At 44.3% G+C, this 17,500-nt stretch overlaps 2 protein-coding genes across 2 annotated transcripts in view; one reads left to right on the top strand and one right to left on the bottom strand.

Moving 5' to 3' along the window:
* The window catches only part of LOC306749783 (xylosyltransferase 1-like), a gene marked incomplete at both ends in the record, with an annotated part of 32,325 nt that extends 27,077 nt beyond the window's left edge, over positions 1 to 5,248 (top strand). The window contains 4 exons of the mRNA XM_079233111.1: positions 1,059 to 1,327; positions 2,559 to 2,754; positions 2,927 to 3,263; positions 4,926 to 5,248. Of these exons, the coding sequence (XP_079089237.1) occupies positions 1,059 to 1,327; positions 2,559 to 2,754; positions 2,927 to 3,263; positions 4,926 to 5,248 (1,125 nt within the window). The remainder of the gene's footprint in view (positions 1 to 1,058; positions 1,328 to 2,558; positions 2,755 to 2,926; positions 3,264 to 4,925) is intronic.
* Positions 5,249 to 10,494: 5,246 nt separating this feature from the next.
* kat8 (K(lysine) acetyltransferase 8) lies at positions 10,495 to 17,172 on the bottom strand (the record flags this gene model as incomplete). The annotated part of the gene is made up of 11 exons (XM_079232997.1): positions 10,495 to 11,421; positions 12,649 to 12,803; positions 12,889 to 13,039; positions 14,170 to 14,263; positions 14,942 to 15,082; positions 15,206 to 15,295; positions 15,488 to 15,652; positions 15,750 to 15,803; positions 15,880 to 16,058; positions 16,219 to 16,293; positions 16,860 to 17,172. The coding sequence occupies 11 exons, from the start codon at positions 17,170 to 17,172 to the stop codon at positions 11,357 to 11,359; spliced, it is 1,482 nt and encodes a 493-aa protein (XP_079089123.1). The 3' UTR covers positions 10,495 to 11,356.
* Positions 17,173 to 17,500: the final 328 nt, after the last annotated feature.

Here is a 17,500-nt window from a genome sequence, read left to right as displayed (position 1 = left end):
GGATTATTTTTGGGGGATTGAAGGTGATGATGTTTTATCCCGACAACGAGATGAAGGCCCTGGCGTCGGCCCACCCGGCCCTCTGAAGGCCTCGCTGGCCGCGGCCCAGAATAGCCTCGCGGCGCAGCGTTAGCTCCCTCGGCTCGCTGCAGCGACAGACCGGAGGACAGCGTCCTGCGGTGAGCTGCTGATGGTTCTATAAGAGGAGCTGATCCCGGAAACAGCTGCAAACTCCAGGCAGCCGGTATTTTTAGAGCTCCTAAGGTTGTCATTACCATAATGCCGGGGTTCGCCCGCTGGAAAGACGGATCGGACCTGAAAGTGAGGGTCAGAGTGCAGAACACCCTTTCCTTCCACCTTTAAGTCCTGGAAATGTAGGTCAAACGCCACATCTTTCACCTGGAATCTTGATGAAATAAAGCTGCACTCCTTCAGGGAGAGAACGCTCAGTCAAAGCACTTTTCTCCCACTTCCCCCCGACGCTCTGAAGGAAGCGCCGCGTGGTTTCCATGTTGTCTTTAGCGAGCTCTCGGCTGTGAGGTCACGGCTCCAGAATAAGACGGCCGTCCAGTCCGCTCTCATTAGGTTGGGGTTTCCAGGCCCGCCAGCGAGCCGGTTCTGGTGAGGCCACGCCCCCCTGATGACATCACGGACTACGCCCGTCCTCTCTCCCGGTCACAAAGCCGGTGTCTGTGATTTCCTTTGGTTTTCCAAGGTTCTCGGATATATTTAGTCTTTTTCCATCTGAGTTTAAGTTAATGTACATGCCGTTTAAACAAGGAGGCGTCAGCTGTTATGTAGATGTTTTGTATACTTTACTTGCTCACCTGTAGCACTATTTATGATTCATATTTTGAAGTGAACTTTTAAACTGGCATAAGAACAGAAACCAGTTCCTCCAGCTCACTGCTCATGGTAACGTGTTTATGCCTCACTGATCTTGAGTGGCTTGTGTTTTAAAGATGGCCGCCTCCATGTCTTTCTGCAACTTTCGCTATTGACGGTCAGAGTTGGGCTTTCCGATTCTCACGGCTCTTCTTCTGTGGTTCTGAGCGCAGCAGGTGTCCAGACCCACCTTCTTCGCCAGGAAGTTTGAGGCCAGCGTGAGCCAGGAGATCATCAACCAGCTGGACTCCTTCCTGTTCGGCTCGTACGCCTCGGGCACGCCGGGCCTCCACGCCTACTGGGAGAACCTCTACGAGCAGGAGACGGACGGCCTGGCCAGCCTGTCGGACTCCATGCTCAGCCACCAGCACGCCTTCGCCCGCATGGGGCTGTCGCGCGCCGCCAGCTCGCTGCAGGGACATCCCAACGACAACAGCTGCAGGTAAACACGCCGCAGGACTTATGGGAGCTGCAGGTGGTTCTGCATCGGTTCTCCTGCTGGATCCGTGGCACCAGGTGGGGATTGAACCGATTAACGGGGTTCAAGGGGTTCAAGGGGTCTGTGAAGGAGCTCGTGGGGTTTTAAGGAGCTCCAGAGTTTGTAGACTGGCTGCAAGAGTTCTTCATGACGGTCCAAGAGGTTCTTGGAGGCCTTCAGAGGTTCTTCATGACAGAACCCTGCCAGCGGTGAACCGGACCGCTGGTTCGGTTCCAGCTGACTTCTGCTGCAGTGTGTCTTAATGTGTGATACTAGCACACATTAAAAAGATAGCGTGCTGTTGGATCCACCGGCTGATGGTGAAGCGTCAAGAAAACCACTTTTCATGTGAAATGTAGACGCTTCCATCGGGGAGAGACCTGATGCTCCTTGACTTCCTGTTCACGCCTCTTGGAGTCGGCGTGAACAGGAAGAGGAACTAAAAGGCAACAATGTTTCAATTAGTTTGAACTCGGTTCGGACCAAACGCAGCAAAACAGCGGCGTGAGAAGAAAAGCCAAGTCAGTCCCTCCCTGTGTGAGTGTGTTGGTCACGTAGTCGCTGGGCTGGGAGACGAGGACCGGCAGCCCAACGTGTTTCCAGACGTGTGTTTGTGTGTTTGTGTCCAAATTAAATACCAAGATAACGGCAGCTTGTCCTGAGGTACAACCAGCCTACAGTGTCTGCTCAGACGGGATATTTCCAGGTGTGTGTGTGTGTGTGTGTGTAAGGGGGGTGTTGACCACAGTAGCTACAAGGAGGTACTTGTGCTTGGAGGTGGGGTGGCGATGGGTGGGGGCGTCATTATGGGATGTGTGTGTGAAGGAACAGGACGGGTCTGTTCCTCCTGTGGTTTCAGTGGAGCAGCGTCTCCACCTCACGCCTCCATGAGAGATCATGTCTTCACTTAAATCATAAAGTAACGTTTCATCTTCCTCTTTGGGAAGCGTGCGTTACTGCTGACGACGAGGGGATCACTTATTATTATTATTATTATTATAAACCTAAGGCTGCTGAACTGGTTTAAAAAGTCAGAATATAGTCATAAAACGGTTAGTCCTTGTATAGACTAGAGCGTTGAAATAAGTCATGAAGTCAGTATGTCATAGTATACGTCACAAAGTCCCAAAAGTAATATTATATATTTTTATTATTATTGTATATTATGTCAAAAATGTGTGTGTGTGTCTCTCAGGTTCATAGCCATGAGCCACCCGGTGTCGGTGCACCTGTACTTCCTGTCGGACCAGTTCCAGGGTTACCTGCTGCGGCACGCGGCCACCAACCGGGCCTCCGCCCAGCAGGAGAGCCTGGAGACCTGGGTGACCCCCAAGGACCACTTCACCCTGGCCAGCCCAACCCCGCCCGGCAACAGGCTGCAGCACGTCCAGGTCAGACACACACACACACACACACACACACACACACACACACACACACACACACACATGCACACCTAGAGACCTGAGACCTGGAGACATAGAGACCTAAACCTTCAAACCTTCAAAGCGCTCCTTCCTCCATCTATTGCGTAACCGATGACCCCTCCCCCCCGTCCTGCAGGTGGGAGCGGACTGGGACCCGAAGGAGCGTCTCTTCAGGAACTTCGGGGGTCTGCTGGGGCCCACGGACGAGCCGGTGGCCGTGCAGCGCTGGAGCCGCAGCCAGAGCAACCTGACGGCCACCGTGGTGTGGGTGGACCCCACCAACGTCATCGCCGCCACCTACGACATCCTGGTGGACGCCGCCGCCGAGGTCACCCACTACCGGCCGCCGCTCAGCCCGCCGCTGAGGCCCGGCCGCTGGGTGCTGAGGGTGCTGCACCACTGGAACCCGCTGGGGCAGACCTCCTTCATCGTGGCGCCGCTCGAGTTCCACCGCCAGCAGCCGGTGCTGCAAGGTGAGCGAAGCGAGCGCCCCCTTTACCAGCGGGGGGGACGCCCTGAACACTACAGTGACCAAGTCATTACAGTGAGGGATTGTGGGAAATGTGACACCCGGGTTACATGAAGTCATGAAGAAGTCGTAGTAGTGGAGGAAATGTCATTATCAAGTCAGTATATCATGCTGAATAAAGTCATAGTACTAAATACTACGACTATTGGCTGCAGCCAGGAAAGTACACAGAGAAGTGGGTTTGTATATTTAACACAGAATTAGTCCCAGCCAGTAAAGTATTATCCTCCTCAGAAACACATTTAATCCACATGTCTGTCTCAGCAGATTTGTAGGAAAACTAATAATTCAGAGCAGAGGTCTTCAACAGGAGGTCCGCGACCCCTAGGGGGTCCGCAGAGTACTGCAGGGGGTCCTGAGATCTTTGGCTGATTAGACAACCCTTCACATAAAAAGTATAAACAAATCCCAATTTTCTTTCCACAAGTGTAAACGTCTTTAAAGACACATTAACATGAATCATCCTGTAGGAATGATGCATGGAGGCAGAAGATTCTGTCTCTCAGTCAATAAATATATAGAAATACAAATAAAAAGGTCAGTTTGAATAACTTGTCTCATGATTATCATGCAGTAACAAAGTATGTTTATACATGTTACTGGGCCCAGTTTAATATAACACACCTTGTTATAATATATATATATATATATATATATATATATATATATATATATATATATATATATATATATATATATATATATATATATATATATATCTCTCTCTCCTCTGGGGTCCATGGCCTGAAGACCTGATTGGTCGGTGCAGTGACTGTAAACTCCTCCTTCTATATTATTATTGTTTAATTTGTCAGTAATGTGAGACTGAAGAAACTGGTGTGTGTCGACAGCAGATCTAATACTCACACAGCAGAGGCCCTCCTGTCACAGCTGTCAACACACACACACACACACACACACACACACACACACACACACACACACACATATTTATAGTGTCTCACACACGGTCACCTCTATCAGAATTAGCCGTGTTGACCTTTGGAGGCTGCGGTGTCAGAAAGTGAAGTGATGTCATCGCTGTGTGTTTACATGCAGTATTCATGTATTCATGTATTAATACCTCTGGAACAGGTGCCTGGAAAGTAAATATAATCTTAAAAACAACAAAAAAAACACATTTAGCTTTTTCTGAATCCTCAGAAGTCTTTAAACCAGTCTAAAAAACACATGAATATATATATATATATATGTATATATATATATATATATATATATATATATATATATATATATATATATATATTACTATTTTTATAACTGAATTTCTAATTAAGTTAAACAGAAATAATATGAGCTCTTTTTGTAAAAAATAAATAAAAATAGCATTTGTTTGATATGAACTGTACCAACAATAACCTATAAAACAGGTTAAGCTACATGTGTTATGATGCAATGTTCTTTCATCCAGATGGACAACAGAACATTTTAGGGTTCTAGAGGTTCTTTTCTTTTAGAACAGCAGGATCATCTGGATGCTCAACATGAAACCTGATGCACCCTGTTTCCCCATTCTTCTCTCCTCCTCCTCCTCCTCCTCCTCCTCCTCCTCTTCCTCCCCCCCCCCCCCCCCCCCCCCCTCCAGAGGACGCTCTGCGGCTGCATGGCGGCCCGGTCAGGAACTCCTACATGGAGCAGAGTTTCCACGGCCTGAACCCGGTGCTGCGGCTGCCGGTGAGCCTGGGCGCCGTGGAGGAGGCCGAGGCCAACGCCGGCCTGACGGGGGCGCCGCTGCGCCGCTGGCTGGACCGGCTGCTGGAGGGCCACTGGTCGGCCGCAGACGTCTGCTCCATGGGCCCCAGCGTCTGTCCCGTCATGCAGCGCTGCTCTCACACCGTCTGGAGCTCCGCCAGCCCGGACCCCAAGGCCCAACCGGGCCCGCCCAGAGAGGACGGGCGCATCAGGTAGCAGGAAGTGGACCGGAGGAAGTGGACCGGAGGAAGTGGACCGGAGGAAGTGGACCGGAGGAACACATGAAGGAAGGCACGCGGCTGATGATCCCGTTTGTGTCTTGTATTTATTTATTTAAAAGTTGTTGCAACGTCGGAGTGAAAGAAAAATGATGAATCAAACTTTGGAGGCGGCGACAGGACGAAGAACAAAGTCAGAAACATCGTCTTCATCAGTCCCCACTCAGCCTGCTGCGCTCCCTGTGTGTGTGTGTGTGTGTGTGTGTGTGTGTGTGTGTGTGTGTGCGTGCGTGCGTGCGTGCGTGTGTGTGTGTGTGTGTGTGTGTGTGCGTGCGTGCGTGCGTGTGTGTGTGTGTGTGTGTGCGTGTGTGTGTGTGTGTGTGTGCGTGCGTGCGTGTGTGTGTGTGTGTGTGTGCGTGCGTGTGTGCGCGTCAGAAGAACTCTATACCTCGTGTTGCCAGTGTGTCCCGGGGTCACAGGGTCGAGTGTGTTTTTCATGATGAAAGGGGGCGTGGCTTTTTCATTCTTTTTCAAAACTTTGATCCAGGCTTTTTACTCATAAATGATGTTTTTAAAAGTCAGATGTATTTTATTTCGGACGATTATCCTGAGCTCACAACAACTCAAAAAGGTTGAAATGGTTAAAAAACAAACACTGAGACAAATGTAAAGTTTTCTAGGATTCACACTCAGTGAAGGACAGTGGACCCGCCGGCAAAAAAAGATCCAAACTATTGTTTCCTTCCAGATCAAATATTGTATTAACTAAAGAGAACGACCACAGAACTCCTGAGAGGAACCGACCGGAGCAGCAGAGCTCTTGTTGAGATCACAGAGCCGAGGTACAGGCGAGCCTGAACTCGGCCTGAGACGCTCCTGCAGGAGCGGCTCCTCCAGAGCCGCTCCTGCAGAGCGGCTCCTGCAGAGCGGCTCCTCCAGAGTGTCTCCTCCAGAGTGGCTCCTCCAAAGCGGCTCCTCCAGAGTGTCTCCTGCAGAGCGGCTCCTCCAAAGCGGCTCCTCCAGAGTGTCTCCTGCAGAGCGGCTCCTGCAGAGTGTCTCCTGCAGAGCGGCTCCTCCAAAGCGGCTCCTCCAGAGTGTCTCCTGCAGAGCGGCTCCTCCAGAGTGTCTCCTCCAGAGTGTCTCCTGCAGAGCGGCTCCTCCAGAGTGTCTCCTCCAGAGTGTCTCCTGCAGAGCGGCTCCTCCAGAGTGTCTCCTCCAGAGTGTCTCCTGCAGAGCGGCTCCTGCAGAGCGGCTCCTTCCTTTCTTTCATTTGATCGTCTCTCGTTGGGTATAAACGTACTTCTTCTGTTTTGACCATGAAGACGACCTTCAGTGACCTTCACCATGTTTTCATCTCCTGTAATCGACACTGACGTCTCGTGGGTCCAAGTACAAGTACTTTTACTCAAGTACAAGTACTTTTACTCAAGTACATGTACAAACACAACAACATGATATATACATGTTAGATTACCTAAGTTCTTGTTTGGGTCCTTTTTAGTGCATCTAATTATTATAATAGTTTATTATTGGTGGAAACAGCATGTTAATGATCGTTTTCATTATCATAATTGTATTTAAATTTAATATAATGTTGGATTCTTTAATCTATGAAAATTAGTGATATTTTAGAAATCGCTGCTGTATTTGTGTAAACATATGAAAAGTAACCAGAAACTGTCTGATAGAAGCATTGAAGTACCGATGTACTTTAGAGTTGTACTTTAGAGTTGTACTTTAGAGTTGTACTTTAGAGTTGTACTTGAGTAAAAGTACTGGGTTTCTTCCCACCGCCAGGCTGCAGTTCCTCCTCCGGCCGCCAGGCGGCGCTGTTCAGGTCAGACGCTGCCGCTCAGAGGCTCCTCCTCTTTTCTTTACGCTCATTGTTGTGTCTGCTCTTTGCTGTAGAAACTGATGAGCAACTGAGATTATTTATTCAGAAGTTTATATAAAACACTTTTCTTTGCGTGACTAATATTTGATATTTGCAGCGATTAGTTTTCGGACAGAAGAGTCTGAGGCTAAATGTTAAAGAGTAGATGTTGTAACTGATTCAGTTAGAGTTCATGACATAAAGATATTTATTGGGTTTTATTGACGTTTCAACATTTGTGTTACAATATTGCTTATTAATTGGTGTCTCAATTGATTTGTATTAATTGTTTCACAATATGTCAAATATGAAATCTAATCATCAGTTGGAGCACAAGTTAGTGTTTATGAATCATATTTCTTATGAATCATATTGTTTATGAATCATAGTGTTTATGAATCATATTGTTTATGAATCATATTGTTTATGAATCATATTGCTTATGAATCATAGTGTTTATGAATCATAGTGTTTATGAATCATATTGTTTATGAATCATATTGTTTATGAATCATAGTGTTTATGAATCATATTGTTTATGAATCATATTGCTTATGAATCATAGTGTTTATGAATCATATTGTTTATGAATCATATTGTTTATGAATCATATTGCTTATGAATCATATTGTTTATGAATCATAGTGTTTATGAATCATATTGTTTATGAATCATATTGTTTATGAATCATATTGCTTATGAATCATATTGTTTATGAATCATATTGCTTATGAATCATATTGTTTATGAATCATATTGCTTATGAATCATATTGCTTATGAATCATATTGTTTATGAATCATATTGTTTATGAATCATATTGCTTATGAATCATATTGTTTATGAATCATATTGCTTATGAATCATATTGCTTATGAATCATATTGTTTATGAATCATAGTGTTTATGAATCATATTGCTTATGAATCATATTGTACAGTTTGTGTCACTGAGACAGAAAAGAGCTGAAGACGTAAAGAGGAGAAGAACCAGATCTGCATTTCCTTTGAGCTCAATTTGCATTAAAAGGTTTTGAATTGTAGCTTCAGAGTTCAGTTTACCACTCATGTGTTTGATAGTAATGAGGCTACAGACAGTAGCCAGTTAGCTTAGCTTAGCACAAAGGCTGGAAACAGCGAGCCTGGGTCGGTCCAAAGGGAACCGGATGGTCCTGAAGAGCTCTAACTCACACGGGACAACGAGAAGGCTAACGGTTCCCCCTGGTTCCAGTCTTTATGCTAAGCTAACCTGATCACACAAACATTTCATTTGCATTAGGAATTTGCTTTTCAACATTTCATAAAGTGTCAAATATAACTGTGAATTGCACTTTTCGGTCAAAATGAATAATCCTTGCTGGTGCAACCCCTCCTCAGATATATTGTGCGTCACTATAGAACATGATATTTATATTGTGCGTCACTATAGAACATGATATTTATATTGTGCGTCACTATAGAACATGATATTTATATTGTGCGTCACTATAGAACATGATATTTATATTGTGCGTCACTATAGAACATGATATTTCATCAGTGAGCTGTTGAACCGTGTTTGTAGTTTCATGCTACAGGATAGCTTCATGCTACAGGATAGCTTCATGCTACAGGATAGTTTCATGCTATAGGATAGCTTCATGCTACAGGATAGTTTCATGCTACAGGTTAGTTTCATGCTATAGGATAGCTTCATGCTACAGGATAGTTTCATGCTACAGGTTACTTTCATGCTATAGGATAGCTTCATGCTACAGGATAGCTTCATGCTACAGGGTAGTTTCATGCTACAGGATAGCTTCATGCTACAGGATAGTTTCATGCTACAGGTTAGTTTCATGCTACAGGGTAGTTTCATGCTATAGGATAGCTTCATGCTACAGGATAGTTTCATGCTACAGGATAGCTTCATGCTACAGGGTTGGGACCCAGCGGGGCAGCGGGAGGGTTTCTCTCTCCGCTGCTCTCAGGACATGAACTCTGCGTCTGTTCGTTCCACAGAAGGTTGAGTCCATGTATTAATGTATTGTTCTAAAGGTGTTTGAGTTAATAAGCACAGCGTGTCGGTGGTTCAACCCCCGAAGAGCCAAACAAACAAACAGCAGCATTTAACTCTTTTGTTCTTCACTGGAAATCTAACAAAGGGAATGAAGTCAGATTGTTGAAACCAAACAGTTATGAACTGCACAAAGTTTAATTTCACGGTTTTAGTTATGAATAATCAGTTTGGTTGAAGGTTGCATCGTAATTCCACAAGTCTTAGATTTTAAAAGATGTTTTTGACAGATGTCAGAATCACTTTAATCATAAAGTTTAAACATTATTTATTATTACGCTGCGGCCGCTTTATGAACCATGAATATATATATTTTTTAAACATAAAAGAATTATTTAAAGCTTTAGCTTTTATTTTCTGATCCTGTTGAAGTTGAGCTGAAACATTTGGAGTCCGATATTATTTTTAATTTGACGAGGAAGTCGATGTAAAACTGCATTTTGTTGAATGTAGTTTTTAAAGGAGTAAACAACCTTCATCATGTGATGAAGATGATGAGAGGATCACACCGTCTTGTTTTAGGAACTCTTCTTTGGTCTTGAAGCACAAAGACAGAACGGCTCTTTATTTGAATGATGCTGATGAAGTGACAGTTCAATGAAGTCTTCTTCACATCCTCCACGCCGTTCCTCTCTCATCCTTCTGTTTCCTGTCTGTGGGAGTCGTGCTGTGCCTTAGCTGTACTCCTGTTTTAGGAAATCCTCTGAAACATCAACAACTCTCAAATGTCCAAAAACCAAAAGGAAATGTAAAACAGAATAGCTGTGAATGCCTTATGAATGACCGCCGCGGTTTTGAAGGACAATTTTTTGAAAATAAACTGAATCTCCCTTTATGTTGAGCCCAGTATTTATTTACACTCATGACCAGGTACTGCGAGGGGTTCAGGGACCCCCAATAAAATCAGAAGAATCTGTGGAGCGCGTCAGTTAGTATGTTTAAGCTTCTGCTCTTTCCTTCTTTTTGAGATACAATTCATAAAAGTTTAACATTAAAAGTATCTCGTTTTTTACTACAATACTTCTTCTTACAAAATGTAGTGTCAGTCAAAATAATCCACTAATGTACAAGTACCTTTATTTACTTCATAGTTTATGTAAATATATTTGTATTAATACTTAAGAATGTCCAGAATGTTTACACACACACACACACACACACACACACACACACACACACACACACTACTACTTTAGTTTGAATACTTTTTCTACAACTTACTTTGTGTAAGCAACTAGAGTTTGTAGGAAAAAACTATTTGACATTTTCTTTTTTAATGACAGACTTTTATTTATGTATATATTTTTGCTATGATTTTATTTATATAAATACATTTTACTCGATTTTAATCATCTTTGATATAGTTTCCAATGGATTTCATCCTCCATCAGCACATCTTTGTTTTTCCAAGATTCATAAATTGCTGCCAAAACTGCTTTTAAAAACAAAAAAGATAATTTGGTACCTCAAAAGTATTTAGTGAAATCTAATCTTTGGGAAATAAAGTAGATCAATTAAGGCTCCTTAATAAAAATACAAAAACAAGAACAATAGTGCTAATAATCATAAATCACTATCAAACTTATGAAAGACATTTCCAGGTCTTTTGGACCCGGTGCGCTGCTGCCCTCTTGTGTTCATTAACAGAATGACATCTTGTAATGTCACTTAAAACCTGAGTTATATTTCTTATATTTCTCAGACAACTGAATGGAACTTCATCAGTTACACGGAGAGAGAATAACTAAACATGTGCTGTGACAAAAAGAGAGAACATCTTCAACAATATTCTGTGTTTAAAGATTGTTAAAAAAAAGAATAAAAAAGAATAAAAGCAGTTAAATGTACTAATAAATGATCCGTTTTAATTCTACAATAAATAACAGACCTCCAACTCTTCCTGGTGGAATAAAAATGTATCTGTCATGTGACCATTTAGTCGCCTGAAATGTGTTAAAAGAAGATTTTAGACGTTTAGGAGCAGTTGGTGTTCATGAAAGAAGGAATCAGGACACAAGTCTGTTAGATTTTTTAACATATTTTAAGAAAATACTGACAGATGCTACTAATGACTATATACAAAGAGTTGTCATGACAGCAGGTTGTTGAGTTGAGGAGGAAAGAAGGAACTTGGCAGGCGATATAAAAACAGGAGGACGTGATGAGCAGAGCGGCGCTTCACTTCTTGGACAACTTGACTTGTTTGTTTTTGGGCGGCGCCCACTTCAAACACATAGTGTCCACTAGGGGGAGACAGAGAGAGGAGGTGAAACATACAGAAGAAGAAACAAGGACCCAAAGCAGACAGACGGCTTGTCTGCAGGAACCTTCATGACATCATCCGGACTTTTACCAGCAACCGGAAAACATTTCACGTCAGCTGGAGTCGGGATTTTGAGTCAAAGTTGCAATTTCATCTAAAAATAAAATCCACAATTAACGCTAAGTATTTGGTTTCACTCGTTAACGAACCGATGACGTCACAATCAGCCAACTGAGGTGATTTAAGTAGCGTGATGACGCCATCGTCTCGGAGGAACACGTGTTTCCCGTTCAACGACTGCGTTTACATGCACACTGATGACTATGACAACATTCTGAATTTGGTTCTGTTCGGATGTATAAATCAGAATTAGACGTTATTCCAAACGGAGCTTTTTTTAATAAGGACGTGTGTGATTTTATTCAGATTATAGCGGCTTTCTAAGGACACGTACACATTTGGGTTTTTAGGGCAAAAAGAAAAGCGAGGGTTCATCAGCTGGAAACAGAGGGACATTTAAATTATTTAATATAGGAGTAATAGTGGAATATTCATTTGAATTATTCACGTAAAGAGTGACTAGAGTAGGAGTATTGTCTTTAAGGGCAATAAGGGAAATCATTATGTAAACACTCAATATGAAGATGCATCCTGTGCCAACAATCTTGCAAAAACCTTTAATTCATATTTAATTAACTGTTGCGTCTAAAAAATGTAAATCATAAAAAAAGACACATTTTCATGTCTTAATTATCATAAGTCATTATCTCAGCAATATAATAATCAAAACAGTGTAAATTAATCATTTTTTGGGTCCTAGCTCCCCAAAAAGTAGAATTCAGGGGTTTCGTTGTTTGAGTTAGCAGCAGGTTACACACACACACACACACACACACAGATCAGGTTAGGAACACACACACAACCTGTGATCAGGTTAGGAACACACACACACACAGATCAGGTTAGGAACACACACACACACACACACACACACACACAGAGATCAGGTTAGGAACACACACACACAGATCAGGTTAGTAACACACACACACACACACACACAGAGATCAGGTTAGGAACACACACACACACACACAGATCAGGTTAGGAACACACACACACACACACACACACACACACACACACACACACACACACACACACACACACACACACACACACACACACACACACACACACACACTACCTGTGATGGGGGGCTTCTTGTACTGGGCGCTCTTCAGGTGCTCCTCCACCAGTTTGGGCGTCACACAGATGACGTGTTGACCTTTCCAGTACTTCACCATGTTGAGCGACTGCAGCGTGCTGATGATGTCACTCTGAGTGATGCTGGTCATCTGGCTGGGGACAGAGAGGGGGTGAGAGTGAGTGAGTGAGTGAGTGAGTGAGTGAGTGAGTGAGTGTCTCTCTCCCTCCCTCTCTCTACCTCAGGTCTTTGATGGACAGCGTCCCCCTGAAGTCCCTCAGGATCTCCAGCAGGACCCAGGACCAGTAACTTCTGTAGCTCAGCTTCCCGAGGTCAGACAGCGGCTTCTCTGGAGACCCGACGGCGCTCTCCAGCTTGGACAGCTCGTAACCTGAGACACGCAGCGGACGTTAGTGCGTTCATCCTCATGTCCACGGCTCTGCTCCACACACAGAGACGCAAACAGCTCGTGTCGTGTGAGGTGATGATGTTCCTTCTTAATAAAAACAACCCCCTAGGGGGCAGACTGAGCGAATGTTGTATACAACTGTAACTCATAGCTTGTTTTATAAAGAAAAAGCCCCAAAATGCTGTTTTTGGATGTATTGAACACCATAAGTAATATACAAGTGAAATATGTGGTTTGAAAAGATTAAAATGTGCCCCAATGCAAATGTTGGAGTCCTCTCCTGAATGTTCTCTGTTCTAAACCCTCTCTAACTTTGTTCTGCTTCACTTTATCAAAGTCAACCTTTGCAGAGAGAATGTTCACATATTGAGTTATGATTTGGGTTAGAGAATGTTCACATATTGAGTTATGATTTGGGTTAGAGAATGTTCACATATTGTTATGATTTGGGTTAGAGAATGTTCACATATTGTGTTATGATTTGGGTTAGAGAATGTTCACATTGTTATGATTTGGGTTAGAGAATGTTCACATATTGTTATGATTTGGGTTAGAGAATGTTCACATATTGAGTTATGATTTGGGTTAGAGAATGTTCACATATTGAGTTATGATTTGGGTTAGAGAATGTTCACATTGTTATGATTTGGGTTAGAGAATGTTCACATATTGTAAGAGTTGGACCTTACAGCTGCATAATTTCAAAGAAATAATAAATAATATATTTTTTAGGCGGACCTGAAACCTTTTCATTTGTTCTGTGTGTCATCTTCATTTACTCTTAACCAGTAACATATAGACTGATATTTATACTTCTGAACTAAATCTCACATGTGTTCATTTTATTATAACCACATTATTTAAACAGCCCTGGGGTTGCAGAGATACACCTTTTAGTTTTAATCAAAACAAACTGAGATACTAAAGATTCACTCTTGTAGATCGACAGGAAATGAAACCGACTCTTTGTTCCACTTCATTGTTTTTGGTCGCTGTCATGAACCAACGAGCTGAAAGCGTCTCTTTGGTCACATGTCATGACTATTGATTAGTCCGGGCAGTAAATGAGCTCGTTAACATGAGCAGCTGGTGATGCACAGAACAGAACTCACTAAAAGCGATGAGGAACTTCCCGTAGCCGCGGCGCTGGTACGGCGGCAGCGTGAGAATACACGCCACGTTGTTCCCGTCTGGAGACTCCTTCTCCTGGAAGACAAGACCCGGGGAGAAAACGCTCAGACACACAGCCGGCAATCACTCCAAGGTTCAGAGACAAAACTCCAGCTTCAGGTTATGAATGCAAGGTTTATGGATTTATGCAAAAACATGCGAGAGATTAAAAGGTTTTTGACCACAGACAGAACTGATGGCCAGATTATAGGAGAACATCTTTATTTTTACATTCAAAACTTTAATTGAGGTTTTCAAATAAAGCTTTGACATTATAAATAATAATAAATAAATAAAATATATATATTTTAGCAAAGCTATAATTATTTTTTTTATTAAATATACATATTGTTTGTGGATTTTGGGAAGTGAAAACATCTCCCTTTTTCCAATAAATGTTTCCAGCCACCACTAGAATCTAATTCTACAAATAATATAATAATAATAATAATAATAATATAATAATATCAGTGTAGCCTGATTTCCATCTGCAACTCTACAGAAAGCTTTTAAACACAATGAACAGACACGCAAAGATGCATTTGAATGTGAATTTAGAATCTGATTGTCAATGTTGTGAATGAAGCTTTGAACCAGTCCGTCAAGAGGGATTATTCATTATTATTATTATTTAAATGCACGACGAGAAAGGAACCGTGAAGAGATGTCACGGCGTTGATATTAGAGAAGTCTGTTTCCATCGGACAGTCTTACCTTGGAGAAGTATCCCACGATGTGCGCGCCCTGCTTGTTGACCTCGGTGAGGATGTAGAAGATGAACGGCTCTACGTCGAAATAGAGCGTCTTGTGGTCCAGAAACAGTTTCGCTAGAAGACAAAGATTTTGACAGTAGATCTGCAGACAGAGACAATGGATCACTACGGGGAACAACAGACTGACAGCATCACTCATGAGCTTCAGGTCAAACGGTGCAGTGCTAGTTCACTGTGAACACAGGTGTTGAGCAGCTGGACTCACCTTGTGGTCTCGCCCGTCCACCTCAAACACAGATATGTTGCTTCTTCTGTAGATCTCTTTGCCTGGAGGCTGTTTCCACTGACAGTGGGACTGAGGACGGAAAGGTCAAAGGGTCAAACTTCAGGTAGCAAGGCATGTTCCTGCTTTTATTATTATCGTTCTCTTGGCGATACACTTTGCAGGACTTGAGTTAAACAGGTGGAACAGCATGCTGTTCTGAGTGACAATGAGCAGTGACTGCAGACGTCCTGAAGCACATCACTACCAAGCCTCCACACTGACCAGGTGATGCCTGAAGGTCTTCTCGTACTTCATGTATTTAAGGCAGTACTCGCAGATCCACAGCTTCGGCTGCTTGCCGTAGTCTTCTGGAAACGGCGAGAAGTACCAGGCGTCGATCTCGAAGTTCCCGATCTGGATCTTGTCGACGTATTTTACTTTGGTGATCTGAGGGAGAGATCACAGAGAAGCTAGCTACGTGACCCAGTTCACCACACGACCTAGCGGTCAGCACACAGCTAGCAGTAGCGAGCATCCAGCGTACCGCCTCGTGCTCCTTCTCCAGGGCCGCGGTGGTCGGGTCCATCTCTGCATACGTCTGCAAAAGGAAGCCTCCATTAGATAAACCTCTAACCGCCACATGAAGGCAGCACCGCGGGAGCCGGCGCCTCTACCTTCTGCACGTGGTTGATCTCGTCGTGCTTGCGCTTCTGGTTGCGGGTGATCTTCCGTTCGGGTTGTTCGCCCAAATCCCCGACGATGCCGATCTCCGTGCTCTTCCTCACTGCGTCTTTCACCGTCTTGGTGAGCGCCAGGCGGGCCTTGCCCACCCATTCATCGAGCCGCCTGTTGACTGCAAAGCCAAAAGGGAAGAAGAGGAGGAGGCCCATGTTAAAGATGTAGGGGAAGAGGACGGGCAACACAAGGGAAGGCATCACAACGAGGGTGTTAATGAAGACATGACCTTCAGCATGCACACCATCAGACACATGAAGAACTAGTCATGGACTCACATCCCACGTAGTGCACGTAGAACTCCTCCCGGCCCTCCTGCTCGTTCAGCCGGGACTGGATCACCTCCGCTGTGTCTGCAGAGAGAACCGTCCATCAGGGAAAAGACTTTTCAGTAGTTTTAAGTGTTTTTATGTCAGATACCAACGCATGCTCACCAAACTGCATTGAGATTCATACAACTTTAATACAGCTGTGATTATGAGCAAACACATTTATGGTTAATTCGCTTGATAAAGGGCTTGATAAGTGTTCATGCTAAAACATCAACATGGCAGTTCCCTGCAGTGACATGTCAGCTTTCTGTTGTGGTGTCACCAGCGGCATTCACCCCCAAACGGGACAAAAAGCCGCTATTACCCCCAAACGGGACAAAAAGCCGCTATTACCCCCAAACGGGACAAAAAGCCGCTATCACCCCCAAACGGGACAAAAAGCCGCTATTACCCCCAAACGGGACCAAAAGCCGCTATTACCCCCAAACGGGACAAAAAGCCGCTATTACCCCCAAACGGGACCAAAAGCCGCTATTACCCCCAAACGGGACAAAATGCCGCTATTACCCCCAAACGGGACAAAATGCCGCTATTACCCCCAAACGGGACAAAATGCCGCTAAGTGAGGCTCCGGCAGCGGCACTCACGCCATGTCTTGTCGGCTCGTTGACATAAATACGTCTCTCCGATTTCCACCGACACCTCCTGCTCCCTGCCGCCGCAGAACACCTCTCCCGCGCCGTGGTGACTACTCGAGCCCCCGGCTTCTCTCAAGCGGCCGAGGGCCTCCATCTCGTCCTCCTCCCCGCCGCTGCCGTTGGAGGAGCACGCCGCCGGGACGCCGCCGTCCAGCTCCCCGCGCTCGCTCCCCGTGTGGCTGGAGTCCACGTCCACGTCCATGCGGGGCTCGGAGTCCTTGCTGCCGCTGTAGCTCTTGAGGAACTCGGTCCCGCCAGTCATCATAACCTCCGTCGTTTTGAAAACAACAACACGCCTCTGCGAACCTGCGCAGATTCTCCAGAGGGGCTGGTCTTCACCGGGAGGAGGGAGGAAGAACAGAAGCAAAGCCAAGATGGCGTCCGCTGAAACGTAGTTTCCGCCCCTCTTCCTCCCAGGATGCAGCGCGTTAATACTCAGGAACTACATCTCCCATGAGCCTTCACGTTGTTTGACGATTATTGTATTTCTTTTTTATATAATGATAATGACGTTGACGATAATAATATTGATAATATGGTGAAAACACTAATAATACTATATATAATAATAATAATGACGTTGGTGATGA

This window comes from Taurulus bubalis, assembly GCF_910589615.1.
Source record: "Taurulus bubalis genome assembly, chromosome: 17".
NCBI lineage: Eukaryota > Metazoa > Chordata > Actinopteri > Perciformes > Cottidae > Taurulus > Taurulus bubalis.
This window is presented reverse-complemented; position numbering and strand designations above follow the sequence as displayed.